The sequence below is a fragment of the Schistocerca cancellata genome, chromosome 4 (assembly GCF_023864275.1).
Source record: "Schistocerca cancellata isolate TAMUIC-IGC-003103 chromosome 4, iqSchCanc2.1, whole genome shotgun sequence".
Classification (NCBI taxonomy): domain Eukaryota; kingdom Metazoa; phylum Arthropoda; class Insecta; order Orthoptera; family Acrididae; genus Schistocerca; species Schistocerca cancellata.
In genome coordinates this window covers 180,831,142-180,859,068 of record NC_064629.1, presented here as the reverse complement: position 1 = coordinate 180,859,068, position 27,927 = coordinate 180,831,142, and the positions used below count along the sequence as shown (strand labels likewise).

At 39.7% G+C, this 27,927-nt stretch overlaps 1 protein-coding gene across 4 annotated transcripts in view; it reads left to right on the top strand.

Annotated features, from left to right (window-relative positions):
- Window positions 1–1,192: 1,192 nt before the first annotated feature.
- LOC126183663 (ATP-binding cassette sub-family B member 6) overlaps window positions 1,193–27,927 on the top strand; it is a 161,781-nt gene continuing 135,046 nt past the window's right edge. The window contains exons 1-6 of one of the 4 annotated variants that reach the window (XM_049925815.1): window positions 1,193–1,289; window positions 13,997–14,326; window positions 17,627–17,826; window positions 19,100–19,247; window positions 19,347–19,530; window positions 19,661–19,827. In XM_049925815.1, the coding sequence (XP_049781772.1) occupies window positions 14,030–14,326; window positions 17,627–17,826; window positions 19,100–19,247; window positions 19,347–19,530; window positions 19,661–19,827 (996 nt within the window). In that variant the 5' untranslated portion in view covers window positions 1,193–1,289; window positions 13,997–14,029. The other 3 variants (XM_049925814.1, XM_049925812.1, XM_049925813.1) reach the window with 3 other exon arrangements.

The following is a 27,927-nucleotide window of genomic DNA, read 5'->3' as shown; positions in this document are numbered from 1 at the left end:
GACTATTCTTGAAATGAAGACGTTCAAGATGATGAGGATATTTCAGGAATTGAAACAGGTGACTTCATAATTGATAAAGCGCATGGAGTAAAAAAGGGCACAGGTTCAACTTTATAGCTGTTGTGAAGAAGTACCTTTGGCCTGGTGTTCAAGTGACTTTCTATAAGCACCACATACCTTCCAATAGATTTTCCTTGAGGGATGAAAATGCATTTGTTGCCATTAATAATATTATTACAGAACTTCCCCATCCACTTAAAGACTTCCGCCAAAGATTTGAACACGATTTGTTTCACTGTTGATTTATAGAAATACAGCCTCCTATACGATTGTTGTTATTTAAAATTTCGATCGGTTATGTTTAATGTATCAACCACTAACTAAATGTTGTTGCAATAACATTTATAGCTCGGACCAGACAACCTTACTAGTTAGGTTAAGTGGTCACTTTGTGAATAAGTTAATTAGTTAAGATTTAACAAAAATTGAAAGTAATAGAGTCCTCGAACACCTCTTGTAAAGAAAACATGTACCTCAGACTTATTGTAAAATCTAATGAAAGTAAGTTACATAGATAATGACTCAAGCAATTAAAAAAATAAAAAAAAGCCGACCCAGTTAACCCAACTCAGCCACGCTATAGCATTCTTATTCTATTACAAACTTTTTTAGAGTTGCAGGAAATATTATCTCTCTTTTGAGGTTTTGGCGTCCCGTTCCTGCCGTAGCAGGCCTGTGTGAATGCTGCCGTTTGAAGCGCACTGTGGAATGTTTCGTGGTGAAGTTCCGTTCCGTAAAGTATGAATTGGCCCTGGTGGTATTTCAGTTGCTGGTACTTCAATAGCTCCCCATGTTGTTCTCTTAAAAAAATCACAACTTGCGCTAAACTTGCTTAAAAAGACTGTAAAAGTTCATTACACACACACACCAACAATTCTATGACACTGCTATAAAAATTAATTACACACACACACACACACACACACACACGATGTTCGAAGTGGCGCGTTTCTTCCCCACCCCTCTACACACATAGCAGAATTGTAGCCGCCTTAGGAACTGCAGTTTTAAGATAAAAAAAGTCATACTGCTTCTTTTTTCCTTTTAAATGTATTTACAGGCAATGACAACTGTATGAAATCTGATGCACTCTCTGTCTTTTCCAATTTCTATCACTATAGGATTGCTCTACGTTCAATTGTTTCCTTTAGCAGGCATGCCACCACATATAATTATGGCGGCATAATTTCGTAGACAAAATTTGAGTACAAGTTGGATGTTATAAAGGGGTGCGTAGTGGTTAGCGTAGCTAAGCATTATGGACTCAGATTTTAATAATTCAGAGGCCTTGTCTTCAGACGTTGAAAGTAATTCTACAACGGGTAGTGAGCCTTACTCTCGGATTGAATTACTTACGTTGAGACGTTTAAGACTTGTTTTAACAAAGTATTTACTGTTATTAAGAGAAATTAAGAGGGACGTAAACACAACAGCTGAGAACTACGAATTTCTTCTGGAGCACCTTAAGTCTGAGAGGAAAAGAAGGGAGAATCGTCAGAAGAAGTGACGCAAGTGTTTTGATATCCGCTTCAGAAAACTGCTTGGCGTTCAGAGTTGTCAAACAGATTAGTGAGTGTGATGTTCGCAGTTTGTAACATGTTTGTACGAGTGAGTTTTTTTAAGACAGCCTTTTTTTATTTGTAGCGTTTGAATGAAAGTAAAGTTACACTGTAAAATATTTAGGATGACGATGCATTTTTGATAACTTTGAATTGGTGGGATCAGATGTCATCTGTTTCAGAAGACTACTAGTTTGGATCGTGTGTGCTTGCGTGCCGGGTGTTCTAGGCGTGTTCGGTTTCTAAGGGAATGAACCTGTTTTTGTAAAGCCTTAATGAAAGGATCTCGTCACCGTGAAAAAGTTTTGTATTTGTAGGCTACATTATTGTATCCGTAAGTGGATTTTAGATTCATTTAAAGATAAAAATGTTGTGCTAGGGTAACTCAGATTTGCAGACCGCATACTTGCAAGTTGTAGCTCATTGGGAGAGTTGCCTCATTACATCTTGGGCTCAGCTCCATTTGGTGTGACTCTGCGCCAGTTCTTTTCTCAACTGACAACTGTAGCAGTCGCCCAGCGTTTATTTTCTGTCGAAAGCCAGTAATTGTAGATAAACAAGACGCATCTCCGATAGCCGGCAGAGAGAGAGAGAGAATGTGTGTGTGTGTGTGTGTGTGTGTGTGTGTTCGTAACGTATTTTGTAAATTTCCGAATGATAATTCTTTTATGCTGCTCTCATAATATCAATGTAACATTTCCTATGTTGTAAATTGTATGGTGTGTACATTCCAATCTCAGCAGGCCTATTTTCCCACAATTTTTGCTCTCTTTGGCTCCATTTAGAATCATGGAAGTTGTTTCGTGACTTTTTAACACAAACCTTATAGTCATGTTCTTTCTAGTTACCATATATTCATTTCCTTACACAGAACCTTGTGACTCCTTATATTGTCAGTCTGCTTAATTTTCAATAACCTTCTTTAACACCACATATCAAATGCTGTAAATTTCTTCTTTAACTGTTCTACTGTTCATGTCACAATTCCATGGAATGTTCTGTTGTTGGAAAAATTCTCAGAAATGAAGGCCTGTGTTAGATAATGTTGTTAGCAGACTTACTTTGATGCAGGAAGCTGTCTGTGCTGTTGAGTCTCTTCATGTTCTTGCTTCATCTGTTGTACTGTTTATAATTTTACTTGCTGGTAGCAGAATTCCCTCACTATGTTTATTATGTGGTCTCTAATTTTGATGCTGAGTTCATTTCAGTAGACTGTCCAGTCAGTTCATAAAGTCCTGTAATTCTTCATCACTCTCAAAGAGGACAACAACATTGTCATCGTCGTCCAGTCTCCCCGAATTTTTATCCCATTTTTGAATATTTCTTTTAGTGTCTTTGGAGGCCTAGGTTATGTTAAGTTCAGTTTGGTTGTATGTTGTTGAGGCTATGGAATTGGTCATCGAAATTCTTTACAGAGTTTTCATCAGGAATGTGGTTGTATTTACCTTTCTGAAGAAAACTTTCCTCTGTCTTTTGTGGACTGAGATTCTCAAGCTTTTAATGTGTTTGAATGTGTTAACAATAGGAACATGCCTGCCCCAAAACCCCTTATTCCTCTAAAGGTCCCAATAGTTGATCAGTTTTTGTTTTGCTAATGTTTTCATTTTTAGTGAAGCACTCAAATGGTCATCTCCACCATATTCATTTATTTATTCATTTATTCATGGGGGGGGGATCATCTTACATTGATATTGGATTTGTTGTAATAATACAATGGTAATATACAGCTCAAAAATATACATACACAGAATATATAAGTATGCATTATTAAGATAGGACAGGTGATAGGCCGTAGCTTTGATGAAGAGTCTGTCATTGTATTTATTCTACTGGTGGGGTGTTTTGTTGTTTACTAAGCCCATTGCTTCTGTGATATCCAAGTTGGACAGTAGAGGAAAAGCTATATATAGTCCTCTTCTGCCTTTTTTAACCTAATGACTTCTTTCTTACTCTTCCATTCTCATTGTTCCCTTTTCTTCTGCAAATTGTATAGGCCTACATCTTTCCCTATAGCATGTATGATGTATCTCTTGATTATTTTGTCATGGTTTTTGTTTTCTTCCTAGATTGAGAAATTTTATGGAAGTGTCTGGGTTTTGCTGATGCCTTACTTTCATTCTCAGTCCAAGTGTTAGGACTGCCTGTGTGACACCTGTAGGTTTCCTAAAGCCAACTGATCATTGTTTGACAGATCCTCTGCTTTCTTTTCCCATCTTTTGTATATTATTCTGGTCAAGAACTCGGTTGCTTGAGCTGTCTAGCAGATTGTCTGTCCAGTCTCATGTTAATCAGCTTTTCTATCTTCAGTGTTGTGGGGATGATATTCTTCAAAAAGTCTTAAGGTATCTCTCCAGTCTCGTAAATCCTGCACAGTAACTAGAATAACTGTGTGGTTGGCATTCCTCACAACGGTTTTAGAAATTCTGAAGTAATGATATCTACCACTTCTCCCAGGATTTAGTTATTATTCATCCCGGTATCATCTCACAATAATATAGGATTTGTCTTTGTGATACAATGAAAACAGGTAGCTCAAAATATACATCTACATAGAACACGTGTTTTTTTTTTTTTTTTTACTGGGACAGGTGGTCACCATGACCTTGCTCATGGGGTCAACCTGGCATTAGCCTGAACCGATTAAGGAGAACCACAGAAAACCTAAATCAGGATGACCAGACAGAGCAAATACATCCTGGACAGAGCAAATCTGTCCTTCCAAATATGAGGTCATCATCTAAACAGCTGCACTGCTTCATTTGATTCATCCCTGTTGTACAGTGTTCTTTTGATGATCTGCAGTTTGCACCTGATAACTTGTATTCTAGACCATAGCTTATCACTGTACACACCAAGGACACCAACTAGTAACTCCTGTACCATGAACATGTGGCTGTGTCCTTTGCATTCCTACGAGTCTGCTTGGAAAACTGACTCCAGGTGCATGAACATGCAACTATGAACCTTGTGTGGCTTCATGTTCTATGTTCGGACTGTGTGAAAAACTGACTCGCCAGACGCGTGAGATGTTAAACTCATGATAATGATAAGACTGTAGTAGCATGCACTATGGATCTTCGCACATGATTCCTTGTAAAAGCATTACATTATGATAATATATTGTAATGTGCTGTAGTTGTCCTGTTTCATTATTAACCACTACAGAGTCCCATAAGTATTCTTTAATAGTGTATTTATCATCGTCATCATCATTTAAGACTGATTATGCCTTTCAGCGTTCAGTCTGGAGCATAGCCCCCCTTATACAGTTCCCCCATGATCCCCTATTCAGTGCTAACTTTGGTTCATGGTGTGGGTTCCTGTAGTCATGTCCTAGTTCATGAACCACGGGCAACGTATGAGTGGCCAAGTAAGTGGTCCCGACAGTCGGGATACCAGTTACTTCGGAATAAGGCTGGGCATCTCAGACATATTCTGAGTCGTGGTCACCTTTGTGCTCATACGGCAAAGACTACCAAATCCATCGGTTAGTCCCTCAGCCGTTAGGGGTAAAACCCAGTGGGACTCGGGGCAAGTAAGGCTAGCAACCTGCTTCCCTGGTACTTTAAATATGATGCTGGCAACAATAGTGTATTTATTATAGTTTTATTTATTTATTTTATTATAGGCATTACTTATGAAGTATGTGTCCTGTCCTTTTGGCTAAAGTTTACAACTGTCCTCATCTCCCTAGCCCCACGATTTATTATTTTTTTAAAAATCATATGAAACGCTCACAATTCAGCTGTTCTGCCATCTTAGATTTCCCCAACAGCCCTTTGTAAAGTTTTACCACCTTTTCAAAGAAATATATTTTAGTAATTGGTTTCGTGTGCTAGATAAATTGATTGTACACTTTTTTCCTTGATAGAAAATATGTTTTTGAGTTTTTTTATTTGTTTCTTCCTTGGTAAATGTAAGTCCAAAGTGTCTCTTAGTCTGTGATTATGTTAAGACAGTTTGTGAAGCACTTAATGTTTTCCCTGAGACCCACAACAGATTGCTCGATGTACTCACTTGGTACAGGAAGGATACCCAGTTTTGGAAACAGTTCCATACAGTGAGCTGACAACAACTTCCAGTTACTATTTTCATTGCCCTTTTCTGCAGTTTGAAAATTGTCTAGGTTTTGTGCCTTTGATCCTCAGAAAAGAATCCCATAGCTAAGAACTGAGTGTAAATAAGAAACCACAGACCATTGGCTGTTACTAATTGATAACAGAACTTATAAGAGCGTAACATATGATGACATTCTTTTTGCCAGACTCTTTCTTTGTTTAATTGCAAACAGTATTTATACTTAAAGACTTCGTGTTTGTTACAGAAGCTTTTGATTTATCACCTATGCTTAATGCAACAGAATTATGCTCCCCCTGCTGCTGTTCATTTTCTTTGTGTTAAGTGGTAATTTGTTATATTTTGCCCAGTTGTGAACATTCTTGAGGGATTTATTTGCTGCTCATAATAGATGGTCTGGTGTTTTATAAGACCTTTCTCTCCATGTCTTATACTGTCAGAAAAGTCGTGTGTTAAGAACAAAATGGGACCCAATACTTCCCTGATGAAATCCTATGTTTACATGTTTCTTACCTGACAATTTAATTTACTAAAAAAAATTATCATTTGCAGATTTGTGAACTACCTCTAACTTAGGCACCCTGTTTTCCATACTGAAACAGCTCGTTCACCATTCCTCTGACACCTAGCATTTTTATTGTGTTTAGTAGTATTTTGTGGTCAGCAGTGTTAAAAGCCTTGCACAAGGCTAAGAACACACCTGTAATGCAGTCATTCTTGTCAAGAGCTTGCAGTTCCACTTTTGTGAAATCTGTAATGGCTGATGTACTTCTTCCAGTCCACAAACTGAGCTGTACTTCATTCAAAAGGTTGTATCTAATCATGCAACTCATTAGTCTATCTTTCTGGATTGATTCAATTATTTTTGAGAATGCATAAGATAATGAAAGTGACCTGTAGTTTTCTTGATTCTCCGCATTGCATTTCTTTAGTGAAGGTACAATCCATGCATTCTTTAGACACCTGAAGTAAAAGACTCATTTATGTTCGTTAATAGGGTTTCTATGGTCCCTGCACATGTCTTGAGAACAGATACTGGAACTTCATTTGTATCTGCTGACTTCTTTTTTAGCTTCTGTATTGGCCTCCTGAATTCAAGCTTTATGGAGGGAAACATCATTATTGTAATTGCTGTGTAATTAATTGTGGGTGCTACATGTGTTTTTGTTGCAACTTCTCCACACTACCAGAAAAATAGTCAATTACAAAATTTTTCAGGTCCTGAGGATTTAATTTTACTCCATACCCGTTGCTTTAATTTTTTGTATTGTATGTTATTTTGTCACTGAATGATTTTTGTGTTGCAAGCTGTACCCTTCTGTGTATCATCTTATACTTGTGATAGTAATCGAGGAACTGTGGTTTAGTGTAGTGTTTTGTAAAAAAACTGTGAAATTTAAGTGTTGGGGTGGGGGTGGGGGGCGACTTTCTAATATCTGCAGTTATCCATCTCCTTTTCCTTAGATGCTGCTGTAGTAGTGATTGTTGTTGGAAATGTCGCTTTAAAAATTAATTTAAACAGTGTGCTGGATTTAGAGAACTCTTCGTCTGATGATTTACATTTCGTCACAGGTTTGATTGCCAATGCCTTAAAGAGAAGGTATGAATTTTATGTTTCGAGAAGATCCATTTACAGGACTGCAGTTTTGCAGATTTTACCAATTTAGCTTTATTATTTAACAGTAATGATCAGAGAGACCAAAATCTATTATAAATATTTTATAGTGCTCCCTGTTGTCTGTAAGTACATACCATGTCCTAACAAAGGATAGAGGGAAGACTGGGTTTTGGAGTCAGTCTGCAATTTCAGAGCAGTGAAGAGCAAATGCAGAAAGACAGATTCCCAGTGAAGGAAGGTGGATAACTTGGATCAGCGCCAAACAGTGTCACAGATCACCTACTACAGTTGCGGATTCAGGGACTCCACAGGATACTTGCAGCAGGAGGCTCATGGAATCAACACTATATACGCCCAGAATAACTACTACACTGGAATCTAATTCTAAACATTGGTTGCACAACAGAAGTCAGTGTCTTAAGTCACAGGGTGAGTACTAACAGAAGTAGTGCAGCACTCGGTGAGAAAAACAGACATGTCGGAGCTTACCGAGGCTGGTCATGAGTGACACTGAGTCTGTGCCTCAGCAATGTGACTGAGAACTCCCACTGAATACAAAAACATAGATTTTTAAAGAATTGTGGCAGCACACTATTTCTCCCTTCCTGTTGTTAGCCCAACAATCCACTGCACTTAACAAGCTTCAGCCAATCTGGTGAGTTGCTCTGCACCTCCAGGCACTTCTGACAACCAGATTTAGAGTCCTCCTGTACTTTTACTTGGTAAGTAGGGATGCTTCTTGATTTTACATTAACAAACTCGAAGTTTGGTATCAACAGCGTTCAGTTGATAGCTGAATGTCACTGCCACTCCCATTATGGCCAGCAACAATAGTATTGTATGTCACTTGGCCCCACCCTCCATCCTTTTGAGAGTGAGTGTTGCTGTAGCAGCATTCTAACCTGTGTAAACCCACTGACATTGCAGTTGTTAGGAGCAAGTATCAAGCTTGCTGCTTCTGCTAAGACATGCCTTGTCATTGCCATCTTCTACTGTGATGCCTTAAGACAGCATGTAGGTGGTGGATGGAGTTACCAGTCAATTCTCTGAACTGGAACTTCTCACCTGGGACAGCTGCCCAATGTGTCTGCAATTTGCAGGGCTCTAGTGTTACTTTTTAGCTCCGGGAACCTAACCACTACTAATTTTGCCTGCTCTCTGCATTGTTTTTCTGAGTTCCTATCTTGAAGTGCCCTTGATGACTCCCAACATCCCTAAGTGTAACAATGTAAAAGTCATTAAGTTGTCAGTGTATGACACATGATCTAAGAGTGATGCTCAACTTTTTGGTATCCTAGTAACAAGGTTTGCCATTTGTGCCATATTAGAAGTGTTCAAAAGGTCTAGGACATTATTAGTTATTTCACCCTCAACACCTGTGTTAATATTCACATCTACCCATAGGCCCTGTTATAATATTAGATATGGGGGCTGAAACTCTTTCCAGGACTTCTGTTAATTTGTTGAAGGAATTGTCCACATTATCACTTGGTGATTGGTACATGCAAAGAATGATTAACTCGTATGGATGGCTAGCTATGTAAGTTTGAATGGTAATGCAATATTTTACATACACCAATTGTGATATTTATTTATTTATTTGTTTATTTCTTCTGTAGCTGTAAAGTGTGCCATCTCCGATATAAATTTGTGATTGATTACCCTTTAAGATAGTTCTGCTGTAGTAGCAGCTTGACATTCATATGATAGCATTATATGCAGTATTTCATTGCCTCTGCATCAGTGCTCTGTAATGTATACCACTGTGCTGTTCAAAGACCGTAATTAAGATTAAAGCTGATACTTTCTTTTTAATAGACAACACGTTTTGATGAAGAATAAATAATTCTGCCCAAGTTTTTGTGGTGTTCGTGCGGTCTGGTGTGGTACATTTTATCTTCCATGCACATGTTGCTGAAATTTCTAAACTGGTTGTGACAGTTTTAAGGGAGGGGAGCCTGTTGTCATAATTTATCTTACAAAAAGACCTAGTTATCCTACCCACGACAACAGATGTTTGACCACACATACCTATTATAATCTCAATAATGAATTCTACCAACCTTCCCTTCCCAGTCCTGCTGAGGTGCAGATCATTCTTAATGTGACTCTGTGTCCCAATAGTTCACACTGGCACCAGTGCAATGTGCACTGCCTGGTCAACAACCATCTGTACTATCTTCAGCTCTGCACTTATCTGCCATGCAGCACTGCTGAGCAGAGGCAGATTGTGCCACCGGTACAACTCGACTGTGCGCTTGTTGGTGAAACCAATTAGGGAATCTATCTTGCCCAGTCACCACCTATGCTGTATGCCCTGCCCTATCCTTATTGAAGCTGTGGCGTGCCCAGCTACAATTAATATCTCGTCATATTTGTGAAATCGTTACAAAAAAGCCCTTAGCTTTCAGCTTTTCTTGGTGTGCTCTTTCCACTTATCGACGCCTCTGTATTTAACAGTGGAATTAATTTTACACACTTAATGTTCACACTTCTACTTTTCAATTCTTTGAAAGTTATATTGACTGTTCTGTGTGTTGTATTTGTCCCTTTTTTTAAGGTCTTCAAATTTTTTCTACCTTTATTTTGCTTTAGCTTTCTTGCAGCTCTTATTAATTTCATTTCTGAATGGTATAGAGCACTGTATTCCTTTCTTTAATTACTGTGAGGGTGGAAGTTGTCAGTGAACCCATAAGGTAGTGTCAGTTAATTCTCTCCTAGTTTATAGGTTGGTACATTACTGCTGTCCTGTTCAAAATAAAATCTCTCTACACAAGCATATCAAATATTGTATTATTGTTTTGTTAGAATCATTGGATATACTCTTTTTCTCCTCAGCTGACAAATCAGCTTTTTGTATTTTAGAATTTCGTTGGCTGTAGACAAAACTGCCAGGCCAATATAATACAGGCTGTAAATTTTTAAATGCTGAATTTACTGTAAGTTATGTGGTGAATGATGATGGGAAGCACAAGTAAATGGCAATCCATCCACTTTTTTACTTCCTTTGATACTTGTAGGGAGGCTATTGTTAAGGGGTAAAAGGGGCATTCATGAGTTTCTGAAGCTTGTCCACAGAAACAACAGTTTTTTCCCTCCTACAATTAACTTTATCTAAAGCCAATTGCAGACTTAAAGTATTACATTTCTTATGTACATTTTGGTTACTCTTTTTTTTCCTACTGTAACTACTTAATGAGGTTTGTTCTTTGACAAGCTACACTGGCACAGATTTGAATTTCACACTAAACATGCAGGGACTCCCTATTACCAGTGGAATGCATCAGTGTACAGTTTGTGGTAAGCTATAGGACAAAGTTTAGCAATATGATGACGTTCATACCAACTTACAGGTTGATGACCCTTCAGTTCTTATGGACTGCTGTCTAATGGAAACTGCTAATTGTCAAATTTTCAGAATTTGTATAAATTTCTGTTTTGTAGTCTGAGGTTGGTTGTGTTGTGAATGTCCAGATTTAGTCTAGTGGATGTAACACAAGGAATTGTAAATGTGATTGGTAAATCATGTTGTTTGCTTTGACAGGAACATTATGCTTTCAATGGAAAATGTTTCATTTTACAGAGTCTTCACTAGAATACTGCATATACTAGGGTGTGATGGTCTGAAAAGCCAAATGATTACACACTGTTATTTCTCACTGTATCGAATAAAGAAAGACTTCGTTAGTGTACTGTAGGTACTATGTAAATTAGCTTCACTAGCTCTGTACATCTGAAGCCAAAAGCGTACATTAATAGTCATGCTTCATATTGTTTGAGAAGTCACGAATGGAAGTTCTGAATTTTGTTATTAAATTCAAAAGATAGTAGTTTTACCATTTAAGTTAGTTGTATTTACAGAATTTTTTAAAAAGCTCTATTAATGGCAGTATGTTGAGCAAAAATCTTCAGTAATTATCACAAGACCAATACTGTTGACCAATAGCTTTACCAGTAAAGCACTGGTCACCTTGTCCAGATCCGTGATGGCTGTCTGCAACTATAATGCACACTAGTGCTTGTGTTTCAAATGTACATCACCATACCAGTACAGGCACCTAACAGCAAGTTATGACACTAACACTACTAGCTATGTAGAATCTGCAGTACAGAGTCTGAACATTGTTCCTATAAAGTTTAGTGCCCATACTGTAAATAGCTATCCATCTACACTGGCTCAGGTAATGAAAGTTTAAATATAACCACCATGTATTGAGAGTTTTGTGTTTTTTCTTATGTTGATGAGTTTCTTGAAAAGAGAGAGACAGAGTTGGAGATGGAGAATAGAGTGGGTATGACCTATTACACACAGTGATATATAATTTACAATATCTGAAAAATACATGATTTTTGTAGCGTTTTCTCATTATTTGTCTTTATTCCTTACGCATTACCATCAACCTTGAAATAGTTCTCTTGTTGAGGGGCTCTACACTCTTTAATGTGTTTCCCATTTTTAAATCTCACCATTAGCATAGTGTATGACGTGTTATGTTATTTCTCACTTTAGAGAGCAGAAAGGTAAAGTGACAATGTATGTAGCAGATGGACACAACATTTTTCAGAAGTCAATGTGGCTGGGCGGATGAAAATACTTTGATAGGAATGATAAGTTTGTTGTGTTATCACAGTGTTCATGTATCCAATTCGTATGAATAGTGCGGTTTTTTAAAGAAATTATATGCCATCTAATTCCTAAAATTTTAATGTGTTGATGTGTATGAATATCATTTGGCAGTTGTGATATGTAGACTGCACTTCAGTCCGTATTGTGTTGGTCTCAGTGGACAAAATTCACTTGACCATTTGGTTGATTTGGAAGTTCCCATTTGTAAAAGTGTTGTGTAGTTATGGGATTTAAAGTTTTTTAGGTTTGTGATGGTACTGTACCACTGCTACTTACCACTGTTTTTTAGGTTTGTGATGGTACTGTACCACCGCTTCTTACCACTGTCACAAACATCCTTACCCTTATTATACATTTGAATGCCCCATTCCCCCAACAACAGTGGTCATCATTTCTTATCCTTCCACTGACATTCTTTCTCTCTCCCCCTTTGTTTTATTGTGTATGCCTTACAAGGAAACATTACCAACTAGACTTCATATTTTAAGGAGTAAAATGAACACTGGGAAGACGTCAACTACAGCAGTTGATCTCGTATAAAAATTTAGTCCCTAATTCTGATAGTATGTGGCTGTGCCCTTCAGGAAGTACAGCTTTTAAATGTTGCACACACCAGTTGTGTGTCACTTATTCTGTCCCACCGAAGGCACCAAATTTCCGAGCACAAAGTGCTGCACAGCGGAGTGACAACTAGAGCTGCCCTATTCATGGGGTCTTGAACATGAGGGAAGAGGAGGAGGGGGCAGGTGGACACATCTGCTTGTTGTGTTTTGTAATCTTGTACAAGAATGCATGTTTTTCTGAGAGAGAAGTAGTAAAGAATAGGAGTATGTAATACATCAAAATCGTGCACATATACATGTAATGCTTTTTAACAGTGGCCTCGTATTGATATTCTTCAGATAAAAAAAAAAAAAAACCTCAACAACCAATTAAGGAACCTAAGTAACTAAAAAAAATAATTATGGAATGGGGTTCACGATTTTTGATTTAAAATTTAATCCTTCCTATCGTGTTGAAGAATAGTGCATCTCCTGCAGATATACTTCCCTTTAACTATGTCAGCTTAAAAACCGCACAACAGTGATAATAATAATTAAATAGCACTGTGGTGAATCACAATATAAAAATGCTGCAGGTTAGAAACCACACACTGTGACAAAATGAACAAAGCACGTTATCAGTGTCAGCAGTGTTTCATAAAGATCTTTACTCACTCCGCTGTAGAGTACTTTGTACTTGGGCATTAGGCGGCTGCATTGGGGCAGAGCAAGTGACAAACAAGCAGTGTGCTTGGAAGTTTAAAATCTGTTCTTCCAGAAGGTCATAACTGTGTACTATCAGAATTAGGCACCAAGTTTTTGCTGAGGTAGGTAGAGTGACAGCTTGCGTAAAATGGGAAAACCAGGTTCGGGTTGCGGCCCGGCACAAATTTTCATATATTACGAGTAAATCATATAGTCGTACAATCGTATTCACAATTTGCGAATACATCTCGTAATTTAATACGACTGTTAGTTGTCAGCAGTGTCTGTTCCTTTGGGCATGAATGAATGAATGCATTTACTGCCATATGATGGTTTGCTCTTCTCTAGCACACTATTGACATGTTGGATTTTAATCGATGTAATTTTATTTTTCAGCTGGGACAGAACATACAATTTCATTTAATATATTTGTAACACATAAAGCAAAAAGAAAAACGCCAAGTAAATATGTACAAAATGAGTTTCCCCCTCCACCCTCCCCCCCCTTCCTCTCCCCCCTTTCCCCCCTTCCCCCCCTTCCTCTCCCCCTTTCCTCCCTCCCCCCTCTCTGTGAACTGTACATTGTGGTACTTCGTACAACAGTGTTCAAATGTCCTGCTTGATTTAGGTTTTTCATGGTTTCTGTAAACAGATTAAGCAAGTACCAGGACAGTGCCTATAGAAAGGTGTCAGGTTGTTTCCCCATTCTTGTCTTTCTATAACTGTCTCTTAACATTTGAAACTTAGTTGTGGTAATTGTAGAAATTGTGATCTTGTTTATTTTTTTATGATCTATAATTTTTTTCAGATAATAATAGCTGAGGCATAAACGAAGATCGGAATGTTGTACTGCCCACCAAATATTACTCTAAGCCAAGTATGGCTCCACCCTGGTCTGTCACCATGTTTCACAGAAACAGTTGCAAGTTGTGTTATCAGTGGACTGGTTTTATTACTAGGAGGATGGCGACTGAGACTGTACAGACGTTATGGAACACTGGTGGAATCAGCACTGCTTCCGAAGTCCAAGTTGTTTGTAATTCAGATTTTGTTAATGTTGTTTTTGCCAGTATTGGCAATAACTCGATTTGGTTTACAAGCCACTGTAATAAATGATGGTTGCATATATGGATATATGGTGAGTATCCCAGTTTTTGAGCTATTTGTATCTTGTGTTAGCATATCTTGAAATTTATAAGAGACACCATCCACATCACTCTCTCGCAGTACTTATTTAACTTCTTATTGCGTGTATTAACACAATGACTATGTTTGTTCATCCTCTTGGTGGATGTCCAGGGGTTGGTAGGTTATAAGACAGAGCAGAATATTGAGATACACACACAGTGTTTAAGAAACCTATTTCACTTAACTTTAATAACAGCAAGCCCAGACCACGATCCAAGGAAATTCCTTGAGATAGGCTGGTTCGATGTCCACAGAGGCTAATGGACAACACTGAGACTAGACAGGCAGAACTCACTGTCAGACTAACTGGATACTGGTGCAGCATCCTTTAGGACGGCTCCACTGAGGAGTCAGGAGCCGGAACTTTTTCTTGCCCACAGCCCAATATTTGTCTTGCCAATAGCTGGAAACATCAGCCAAAAAATGGGCTATAGGGTGCAGACCCATGTCCAGGGAAAGAGCATCTTCTTTCACTGATGGAGGTGCAGTAGCAACTGGAAGTTCCACGGCGGCCCACCAGAAGATGGCAAGGTGAAAGGGGGGGGGGGGGGGGCACTTCCCACTGCTGGTGTTCCTAACACTGCAACAATGGCAATGGTACTATGTTCACATCTGTGGCTCCCATCCAGCACTGGTGGGAAGGAGTTGAAGGCAGCTGAGGCTGTCCTTTCTGCGTGATGCACCATGAACTCGGAGGCGTGCTGTGTGTGGTACTCCAGCCGTTACTCTTGTGTAGAATCAAGTACTCAGAATGGCAGTATGGAAACAGCTGGTGGTGGTGGTGGTGGTGGTGGTGGTGGTGGTGGTGGTGGTGGTGCCGTTAAGCTTGCTTGCACAGCAGTTCAGTTGTCATTTCCATGAGTTGCTGCATCTGGACAGTCTGAGATGCTGACAGTGCTTGCGCATGACTGGTCATGATGAAACATACAAAAATAATGCTTGCAATTAGAGCACAACCACTAAAGAAAGCATGGATTAGTGTCACTAGAAAGAACACCCTCTGAAAAGCACAAAAAAAGCAGTCAGTTGAAGGCCCAGTGTTCTGAAAGAAATACACACAATTAATACTTGTGCCAGTTGTTTGTACAGTGAGAAGTAGAACTTGGTAGTGACCAAATGTAGTTTTCCATTTCCAGATGTTTGGTTGTCTGGATGGTGGATGCAAAGGAGTGGGTGGGTTCCAAGATAGAGAGCTGAATAATGGGCTGCACCTGTAGTGTTTCACTTCTTTTACTGACCTTGAATAACAGCAAGTCCAGAGCACAGTACAAAGAGAGTCATCAAGAAATGCCATTTAGATAGCTACAATATCTGCAGAGGCTAACTGGCAACGTTTACACTAGACAGGCAGAACTTGACGAACAGATGATACGGAATTCGGTGAGGCATCCTTTTCGTCAGCTCTGTGGTGACACTGAAGGTGTGCCTCAAGAGTTGGCCACATGTTGGCACTGCAGTCACATGAGTTACTGCCAACTTCTAGATGTGGGCTGGTGGAGTGTGGTATTGATAGCGCAGGATATATTGATAGCACGGGATACCACAGAGAGGAAGTTACATTTTTTAAATAAATTAAAATGGAACGTTGTGTATAATATTACACACAATTTAGTACTTAAATTGTAAGTTGTTTTAACCAGACAGTGAAAGTAGAAACATGTTCATTAACTATATGACTTCATGTTGTTGTTTAAATGAATGTCAGTACCTACGTTCCAGTAAATATTACTTAACTCAAACTATACTTTGTGGGTTTTGTGGTGGTGCCTGACCTTTAAGTAGCTAGGTCAAATTATGATGGTGGAAAACATTTTCACCATCATTATTTTGCCACCGAGCAGAACAGAGTTGGTGGGATAAAGTTTCTGATAAGCATACTTTGTGCCAGTGTTTGAATTTAAAACCTCTCTGAAGTGTCTCATGGAATGAGACCATGTGTGCCTGTTGATAGTGATCCATCTGTTGCATGGGGATGTTACACAAAGTGGTCCCCTCAGTTCTGTTAGCGAGGCCTAGGCTGTATGTTGGTACCAGTTTTCACCGTCTCCCTTTTCTTGTCACCAGGCAACATAAACGTGACACCACACTGCATACATATGTTAGTCACCTATAGCCAACATTTACACTTCAGACACGATTCTCATACACTGCACAGAAAGGGGCTATTGAGTGTGGAGCAAGAAAACAGTTTCCATTAAAGCAGTTGGCCAACTCTTTGGGCACTTTCAGCCAACAATGCCTTTCTTTTTTGTATCTTAATTGGTTTTGTTGAAAATGTTACACCATTTCAATGGATGTGAGTAACATAGTACCAGTATTAAGCTGTGTATAGTTGTATAGGTAATGTTTATGCCGTCACTTTTTCATTGCGAAGAGAAATGGGAAAGAACTGTGTGGCATTCTAAATAACTTGCACAAAAAATGATACCATAAAACACAGAAACTGGCCAATAAGTATTTTTCACTGCTTATGTGAGAATATACATGTATCTCCCAAATAACTAATAGAAATTAGACAACTTTAAATCATAAGTTTCTGCTCCTAAAAGAAAAAAAAAATTATTTGGGTTTTATAGTTTATCATGAGAACCGTAAAGAATTGGGACCCATTCGGAAATGGGAGAATACAGTTAAAATCTGTTGCATTTTAAATGGCATTACCTGTATTGTCAAATTTCTTAGCAGACAATTGTTTCTTCTTGTGCTGTAAGTGTAGATTTGATGTTGATAAGCTGAAGTTCCTCCTGCGTCATGCTAAATGATCTGTACCTCAGGGAACTCAGATGTTGTAAGTTGCTTGTAGTTTCAAATCAGTTATCTTGACAGGTGCTGTTTGATTATGGTGAATAAATGATAAAAATAATGCATTTATTCACCACATAAATGCATTCTGAAGAAACAGTTTCTGTACCATGTTCTTTTTGTAGATTTTTCTGATGTGTTCATGTTTTGGGCATTGCATTTTGTATGAACCTTATTAAAGTCACATTATCTTCTATATCTTGAGCGCAAAAATGCAAGAAGTCGTGCATGGTGCAGGGACTGGTAGTTCACCTTCAGTCTGTTGTGTACGTGTAGCTAGAAGGGCTGACTATTGTCCCATTACACATTAATGATAACTGACTGAGAACAAGTACAATGTGAAATATCTAGAAGTTGAAGTCTGGGACAGTCTTATGGGGAAGGCAGGCCATTTCTTTCGCATATATGCACAAGTCCACATTACTTACTATATATTATTTTATTACAGATCCTTAATTGTGTTTCTGCGGTAGTGACATATGGTTTTGCATTGCGCCTACTCATGGATGAGCGTAATTACTTGTTACCATCAGTTCCACCGTATGGCCACAGTCTTACATTGCTGCTGTTTTGGAGTTTAACATTCGTGAAGGAAAATATTGTATTTGTTGACATTCATAAACTTGATTCGTGGTTTGACTTCGCAAAGTAAGTTCCCATGCCTTAGATGTAAGAATTAATTATATAGAAATATTCAGTTGTTCACCTCCTCTTAATGCTTTCCATAATTGTTTTATTGTTTTTGTCATGTCTTAAGTGTTGATGTGATTATGTCCTCTCTCTCTCTCTCTCTCTCTCTCTTATGGTTTGAAGCCCGCATCACCATTTCTAAACGTCGGCACGTCTTAGCAGGCACCATGGAACTATTCAGAAGTAGCTTAGTACACAACACACAGAGAAGTGAGCTGCAAATCTGAAAATCATGAAAGATTCATTATAATTTTTTCACATGTAGGGAGTCGTTAGATATCTTACTGCTTGAAACCAGGAAGCTTGGAGTCATTACATCACCTTCTTGAGTCTGTCTGTCGGAAATCCTTGAGGGTGATGCCACATTTTCTTAGTGAACCACCTTTGAACTTCCAGTGCAAGATTTTGTTGCAACACCTTTAAGCCTACACTCCAGTCTATCTTTTAAAACCAACCATTTAATTTTACAATAAGACAAATATAGAATAAAATCACCACAGGGGATTGAATTTTAAAACTGCAGCCAATAACTAACGTGAATTGAATAGACTGACGTTTGAGAGTGATGCACGAATTTGCTGTGCTGAATTAGACTGTGGGTTGTAATCATAACCTAAATTAGGAGCTGGACTCTGTGCTATGTGGAGCAGGTTTATATAGCCTCAGGTGGATTCTTAGAATGGTTTGAGGCGATTGTGGAAAAGGGGGGGGGGGGGGGGAGAGGAGTGAGAGTGAGATTGAGATTGCACACACATCTAAAGACCTTAACATTTGTTGGAGTGGACGATTCCTTCACATTTTTATCAGTGGTCAACAAGCCACAATTTTAATCATATTATTGGTTGAATATTGCAATAAAATCTACACAGGTTTCTTGCCTCATAAGATTATAGTGGGAGCACAAACTTTCGGGAAGGCCACACACACACACACACACACACACACACACACACACACACACACACACACACACACACAATAGTGTCGCCTTTCTGAAAATTGCTTTCCCAGACTTTGTCACAAGATGGCACAAGAGAAGAGCATTTTCAGAACCTTGCGCTTACAATGTGATCTTATACAGCAAGTAACATGTGGAGATTTCATTGCATTAACATACCACAAAAACCTTCGTAGACAACAATGAAAATTTTGAAAACTATGAATATTTTTGATTATGAAATTATCAGAATGATGATATCAATGACATTGACATTTTTCCTCTCATTTTCAGTTTATCTGAGAAAATTGAGCTGGTCTTATTTGGTTTGAGGTACACAGGCTGTTTTGCACTTTTTATTCTTGGGTTCTGTGCACCAGGTGTTTTATCACCATCAAGTTACTCTCAGCTGCATTCTCACAATGACCTACGTATCTCCATGGTAGGTTATTGTGCGATTTAACTTTGATTTAGTGAAAGTAAGTGCATGTATGAGAAGAAATATTACTGTTGTAATAATATTAAATGTTTACTTTTACAGGGAAATGACACCACTTCTCAGGGTTCCACATTCAGGAATTTTTGGAGTAAGCTAAAGAAACTTTTCCCATTCTTATGGCCAAAGAAAAGTATTCTGCTGGAACTGAGAGTAATTTTTTGCTTACTACTCCTAGCAGGAGGCCGTATTATAAATCTCTATGTCCCTATCTACAGCAAATTAATAGGTTAGTATTTTCTGTCCCTCAAACCATGTTGTCATTTTCATCACATGTATCATAATATGGTGTAGCAAGTAAATTAAGAACTAACTGTGTACTATATTTATTAGATCGTGTGTTGGGATTTTTGTTGCAGTTGACAGCATGGCAGACGAACCTGTTGTGTTTCGTTGGGACTATATATTAACATATGTAGCATTTAAGTTTCTACAAGGTGGAGGGACTGGAGGAATGGGACTATTAAATAATTTACGGTCCTTTCTGTGGATACGTGTTCAGCAGTACACTACACGTGAAATAGAGGTTTGTTACTGTTTCCTCACGGGTGTGTAGCATGAGGTATTGTTTTGTGCCAGTATAACATAAAATAATTCTAACAATCAAAAATATGCTTATGTGCTAGAGTGTAATGAGACATGATACTTGCCGTATACATTAAAATCTATACTTTTATATATGTTTGGTGTTGATGGAAAGCTGTATACAGATTAGAGACCAGAAACGGAGAAAGCATGAGCCTCATGATGAGAGATGCATATATTAGAAATAAAAGTGCCACTCTTACATTAGTGCTATACTGGCTTCATCCTTGTTGCTATAGTTACATATCATGAGACTGAGGAGGGTTTTGCTGCCGTTGCTTTCTACTTGTACTTGTCTGGTGTCCTCTTACTAAACCATGCAGCTGAAATGTAGCACAAAATTTGAGTGCACGATCTTGCTGTTGTAGTGCTGCACTGACAGGGCAAAAATGACTGACTCTCGAGATTGGATGGCCTCCAATGAAGCTGTATTATGAGAGACTGTGAAGGCTGTTAGACAAATTTAGCAACTCTTTCCTAGCATATGGGTTAAAAAGTATAAATTCACAAACTTGAGGAAAACACTACACTACGTCTGGGCCTAACCAAGTTGTCAACAGTGAGTTCTAATGACCAGCGAGCTAACCTGTCAAAACCGTACCCAAGTCCAGACCAACAAAGCCTTCAGGAAGTGGGGCATAAAATATGGCTACTGGGCGTTGGGGGTAGGGTGCAAGAGATCCAACAATGTGTGGGGCTGTTGTCACTGCAACATCTCCACCTGACTACACTGATTTATCAGGGTGGTGTGGTATGTGGCACAAGAAATGTGAAAGAGCCTCACCTACTGGCTTAGTTTGCCCCACCTATCACATTTGGATCTTAAGCGATCTGACTGTCCACTCTGCCTTGGAGTTACAAGCTGGGTGGAAGGGAGTGGTGTTTAGATGACGGATACCATTGTGACGACAGGATGCCTGAAACTCTGGTGCTGTAAACTGGAGGCCATTATCAGAGACCAGCATCACTAATGCACCCTTTGTTGCAAATATAGTTGGGAGTGCCCTGATAGTAGATCTTGCCATTGTGGTAGACACCTGTGCTGTATAGGGAATATTGGACAGGGCGTCCACCAGTGTCACCCACATTTCCCCTCGAAAAGAACTGGTGTCATCCACATGCACTCTATCCCACGGCTGAGACAGTTGATGCCACCACAAAAGCTTTCTGGGAGGGTCCACCTGGTTCTGTGATAAGATGAGACAATGTCTCACTGCACATTTGATATGAGTGCTTATCACAGGCCGATGTACATGATGTCAAGCTAATGCTTTCAAATGAAATGTGCCCCAGTGAGAAGAATGTGAGAACTGGAGGACCCGTGGACAGAGTGAAGTTGGGTCTACAATGTGGCACTTGTCATTCTTCATTGTAGGCAACAACACTCCCTGACGTACATTAAGACACTGTTTCATACTGAAGTAAGACAGAAAATTGGGATGGGTGTCCTTAGGAGAGTGCACGAGCCATGCCGATTGAACCACTGCAGCAACATTGATTTGTGACTTGTGGCTGCTGCTACTTCCTTGGTGGTGATGGGAAAATCTTGCAGGATTGTGTCTTAATGAATAGTCAAGCTCAAAACAAACTGTTTCAGCTCTATTAAACTCCGCGCATCAGGACCAGTGGACAACATGGACAATGAACCAGCATTCGCATGTTGTGCGATGGTTCAAAAATGAATATCATAAAAATGATGTAGTCTCTGACCAGTCTTGTCAGTAAGTCTGGCTAATGATACCATCAGTTTATGACCTGTGACAAAGTGAAATTATAGCCATGTAGTAGAAAGTGAAACTTCTTAACACCATAGGCTATGGCTAGTGTCTCTCACTATCTGGGAGTGATCCGTTTGGGTGGGCAAGATAGTCTTGGATGCGAAAGCATTTGGTTGCTCTGATCTATCTGGATTTCTGTGGGATGGTAAGGCACCAATCGCATATTGTGATGTGTCGACAGCCAGTATTAAGCTTTTCTGTCGATCAAAGGAGCAGTGTGTAAACAGTGTTTGTCACAAAAAAGCTCGTTGACAAGCATCTTACCAAACAAATTTCACACCTTTCGTACGAAGTTGATTGAGAGGCTGAGAGAGCTCTAATGCATTTGGCATTAATTCATTGTAATAGTTGATCTTGCCAATGAATGACTGCAGCTTCTTTAAGTTCAGAGGAATGGGCAACTGAGCAATTGCTTTGACGTGGTCATAGTGATTTTAATTCCCTCCTTAATTAAGAAATGTCCTAAATACTTGACAGTGGATGCAAAAAAGTACACTTTCCTAACTTAACAATGCGTACCACTGTCCTCCAGTGCCTGAAACACTGCCTGTAAGTTTTACAAATATTATCCCCTTGTGGTACCTGTCACAGTTAAATCATCCAGATAAGTTGCACACTTCAGGATATGACAAACTCTCTACTCAATAAAATGCTGAATAATTCCAGGGGCTGACGCAACACCAAAAGGTAACTGGTAAACTTACATAAGCCAAATGGCATATTGATAATGAGCAATTGCTGTGACTCAGCATTGAGGGGTAACTGCAGATAGGCATCTTGCAGATCGATATTAAAAAAATTCTGCCCAACAGCCAATCTCCCCAATAACTCCTCAGTATGAACAATTGAATAAATGTCCCCCCTCACTCTGGGTGTTAATTGTAGATTCAAAATTGCCACACAACTGAATTGCTCCATTGAGTTTTTTAACCACTACCAATGGCGTTGCTCAGTGGCTCGATGCTACAGGTGAAATAAGCCCTAATTCCTGTAGTCTGTCTAATTAAGTTTTAACTACATATCTCATAGCAAATGGGAAAGGGTTAGCACGGCCAAACTTTGAGGTCGCAGGTGGCTTAAGCTGAATGTGAACCAGAAAATCTCTCACTTTACCTAACATGGGCTCAAACAACTGTTTATCACTAAATTAACATGATCTGCAGCTTTGAAATCGAATGCTTTAAGTGTTCAGTCCAAAAATATTAGATGCTGAGGCAGAATGAGAATGTCATCAATTTACAGCTGTGCTGTAAAGCTGCTGTGAATGACAAACAAAGAAATCCTGCTATTAAAATCCATTCTTGCTTGTAGGGTCATGTGGTGGGTAATCGGCTTGGTATCCCATCTCTGTTTGGGATGCCTCCAACTTCATCTTCGCTGGTGATGGGGGCTCATTTCGAAGTGGAATTCATCGTTAAAGGCAATTCTACACCAGTCAGTGAGATTCCAGGCCGAAGATTTATCTGGAGACTGGGGTGCCATTTCTTTTCATAGCAGAATCCTTTTGGTCATCATCTGCATCACCCTTACAGCACAGCAGTACATTGACAATATTCTACACCCTGTTTTGTTGCCCTTAATGGCAAGCTATTCTGGACTTACATTTCAGCAATATAATACCCGCCTGCATGTGGTGAGAGTTTCTACTGCTTGTTTCGTGCTTGCCAAACCCGATCTCAGCCAGCAAGGTCACTGGATTTCTCCCCAGTTGAGCGCATTTGGAGCACTATGAGCAGGGCCCTCCAACGAGCTCAGTATTTTGACAGTCTAACGCACTAATTGCACAGAATGTGGCACAATATAGCTTTGGAGGATATCCAACACCTCAGTTAATCAATGCCAAGCCAAAGTAACTGCTTGCATAACCAACACCTTATTGACTTGCGCAATTTTTTGAAGCTGTTTCTCTTAAATAAATTGTCGAAGTTTTCTGAAACCGTGATCATTTGTTTGTCTATACACACAAATCAAGTCTACAAATTTCCATCCCATTCGGATAATTCCTTTGTACTGCATTGTTAAAGTGTATTTTACCGCCACAACCAGTTCACTCTTTGATAGAATTAGTTGGTGATTATAGGAAACCACTCTTTCTGTAACTGCTTGTGATGTTGGCCTACCCAACTCGGGATACGTAGCCAAATCGACCGGTGAGGCTGCAACCCTGTAATTGAGCTGAAACTTAACCGAGTGTTCCAAAATAGACAGTTGCAGCTAAACTTAAAAGACCTGTTTGGCAGGTACGTGAGCTCGGCACGGCAAATGGGTCAATAGACAACTGGTCGACATTGCAGGTGAGACAGTATAGCTGAGATGACAGCAATGTGTCCCCTGCACTCACACTCGAAACAAGTGTTATTTAAATACAGACATTTTTGATACTTGTGGGCGGTGTGTAACTTGGATGAGCCCTACAATCTGAGGAACTATGCAATGCTGAGGGTCGGTCATGCCAACCGGGATGAGCCCTACAATTTGAGGAACTACCCAATGCTGAAGGAGGGCAGTCGTTACCATCTGCCGTACCTGACTGGGAATTGCGATAATCGCTCCACCTTTTACGTGAAGACTGATGCGGTGGTGGGGAAAACTGATTCCTGGTATCTACCTTATTAAGTTGCTTGACAGCAGTGGCAAGACTGCTTTTTAATAACTGAAGGTGGACGTGGGCATGTCGGACCCTAGAGAACGAGACGCCACTGTGTTGTCTGATGATTTACTATGGGAAGAACTACAGCCCATTTCCAGTATGTGCCACTCGTTAACAAAGTCTTCCTGGACTGCCATAAACAGTTAACTGTGCCACATAAGCTAGAGACAGGTCATGAAATCTTAAGGCCTTAACTTGAAGTTACTTGTCTGGAGCTAATCGAATAATTACATCTCGGGTCAAAAAATGGTGTAAGATAAGCCACACTCACTACAATCAAACTTACAGTCTCTAGATGAACCCTGTAACTCTGGTCTCCATCCCATGAAAGACTTGATAACTGGCTTTCATCACCAATTTTTCTTGCGGCCTTCTGCTTCGACATAAGACTTACCCTCAAAATGTGGTACATGACTCGTCAAATTTCGGTGAAGTCGGGTACCTACGTGGACAAAGCTTTTGCACCAAATTATAAAGAAAGGAACTAGAAGGAAGGAGAAAGGGACTCATATTTACAGAGTCGGCAACATTTCTTACCTTGCAGTAGAGCAAGAAATGTGTCGGGCTTTGTCCCACCTCTCCATACCTACATCAAATGGTCCGAAAGCTGGAGAGTGGGGAACTGGAGTTGGTATCACCTGTTGCTGCAGTTGCTTTTGACATGGTCACACTGCAGAAGCTCTGCTTGTTGTTGCTGTAGTTGTTGCTACTGCTGACATAACTCCATAACCTGATCACCCGTTATGGTGTAACACGACTGATGCACACATGAAACGGACTTGTCACCACTTTAACAACTTCCTACCAGAGTGTGGGTTAAAAGGTATGAATTTGCAAACTGGGAAAAAATGGCATAGTATGTCAGAGTTCAACCAGGTTGTTGATACTGAGAGCTCTAACGACCAAACAAAACCGTGCATGAGCCAGAATGGTCAACAGTGCACTTAATATGATGGGAGTGCAAACTGAGAAAGATATACCCCTAAATGAGCAAATGTCTAAGTGTGGCAGAATATCAGAAGGTCAGACTTTTAAGCAAACAAACACACAAGTGACTTGAGTTGGCAGCCATCTTAACTTTGTGCTTTGGAAATGAAAGGCTCTTCCCAATACACACGACGTGGGCATACACTGTTGGCAGCCGCTGTAACCAGTTCGCTGGGTGCCAGGACCGTTGGTTTTGCAGCCTTCATTGGCATGGCATTATCGGCAGGCATGGTTACCAAAATGCAGTGCAGTTGCAGATGTGTGCCATGAGAGGAAGAGTGATGTCTGGAAGAAATTGGATGCCACAGTCCACACTTTGGACAGAAAACATATGAAATTCATTCAGTGCAGACATAAATTTACAGCAGTCTTTGAAGTTGCTCTGCATACATCTACATCTACATGGATATTCCGCAAGCCGCTGTACGGTGTGTGGCAGAGGGTACCCTGTACAACTACTAGTCATTTCCTGTTCCACTCGTAAATAGATTGAGGGGAAAAAAGACTATCTATATGCCTCTGTATGAGCCCTAATGTCTTGTATCTTATCTTTTGTGGTCCTTATGCACAGTGTATGTTGGTGGCAGTAGAACTGTTTGGCAGTCAGCTTCAAATGTTGGTTCTATAAATTTTCTCAATAGTGTTTCTCGTAAAGAATGTCGCCTTCCCTCCATTGATTCCCATTTTAGTTCTTGAAGCATTAACAAATCTAGCAGCCGTCTCTGAATTGCTTCAGTGTCTTCCTTCAATCCGTCCTGGTACAGATCCCAAACACTCATTCGGCATTAAAGAATAGGTTGCATCAGCATCCTATATGCGGTCTCCTTTACAGGTGAGCCACTTTTTCCCAAAATTCTCACAATAAACCAAAGTTGACCATTTGGCTTCCCTACCAGTTCTCACATGCTCATTCAATTTCATATCACTTCGCAGTGTTACGACCAGTTATTTATCCACCTTGACTGTGTCAAGAAGGACACTAGTAATGCTGTATCCAAACATTACAGATTTGTTCTTCATACTTATCCTCATTAACTTAAGTTTTTACACACACACACACACACACACACACACACACACACACACACACACACACACACACACACACACACAGATATGTATATATATATATATCAGTCCAGCCCTGTTCCATAATCACCTATTTTTGCTCTTATCATCTGTAAAGCCAATGATGTTCCTTCTTTGTGTGCCTCTGACCATTGCTGGACAAAGCTCCTGTTTCTGCTGTGTGACCAAACACCCTGGCTACTATGGTTGCTGGCTAATCTGAGCTAGACAATAGCCTCACTCCTAGTGACACTTCCATCGACATAATCTTGTTTCCTTCTCTTCTTCTCCTCGTCGACAACATCAGAGCTCGGTCCCGCATGTGCAGTGTGACAGATGAGCCACGTGGCTACAGACTTTGCACCTCAGATGGTGCAGTACTCAGTGCAGAGTACGTTCTTAGAAACCTGTTTCAATGTATTGAAATACAGCCACATCATGCTGTCTCTATCCCTGCAGTGCATCACAGTAAGAATTTGTTTTCCCTGCAAGAGACTTCATCTCGCTCCACACCTCATGGTGACAAATCTGTGTTAGTGGTGATGAACACTACTGTGTGTGGTGTTGATGTTTCTCACACCCCCCAGTACTCTGTGCATCATGTAGCAAGATTTTCTGTTTTCTCAGCAAGAGACTTCAATCCAATGCACCTCTGCCAGCAATGAATTTGTGGTGGTAGTGGCAAACAAATGCTCAGTGCAGTGGCTCAGTTGTTTGAGTAAAGTGGTCATTTCTGTCTTCAACCTCTAACTTATATTATTTAGATTGTTTAATTTAGGTAGTAGGGACTAATTTCCTTTAAAACCTTGTTTACCCTCATCGTACCAGATGAAAATATACTCGTTGATGCAAAGGTGAGTTCTTTACTTTGTTCTGGGAGGAGACCGAATGGATACAACAACACACGAAGTATTAGTTCACTTTATTATAACATACATAAGAAGAATTACTTTATTTTGTACAATCCATTTCCACAGGAATGTCAGAAGTAATTGTAACTGCCTCTTAATGTTAATGTATCACTAGATTCAGAGAAAATCTGTCGCTCACTCGGAGTACATTTAAAAATTACTTTCATGTGGATTTCTGCGTAGTACATTGATCTCATAGCTGGTGTATTAGAAGATGACACTTTCCTCTCAGTTGATGATTGCGGACTGGGATGAGTGGTACTGTGCTTAGCCGTAAGTAGAACGGTGGTTACAGTGGCACAGCAAAACATTGGTGGGTGTGACTATGTTGATGTCACTCGTTCGCCAGTGCGGCTCGAAGTGACTCTCTCTTCTTCTGGTCATATAGTGAGGTACTGACCTTGCTTTGGCACCTTGGTCTTCAGATGACACTGGAATCTGAATATAATAAGACAATGTTGAATATAAGGTGACCTGCTTTTTTTAAAAGAGGTTCCGTGAGAAGATGTTGTTTTTAACATGTTCTGACCAATCAAAATTAGAAATTTCCTACATTATGAATGTAGGAAATTTCTGGTAGAATGTAAACACTTTTGGATTGTGAGATATTGATCACCCACACAACCTCCACAACATCCTGGTCCATC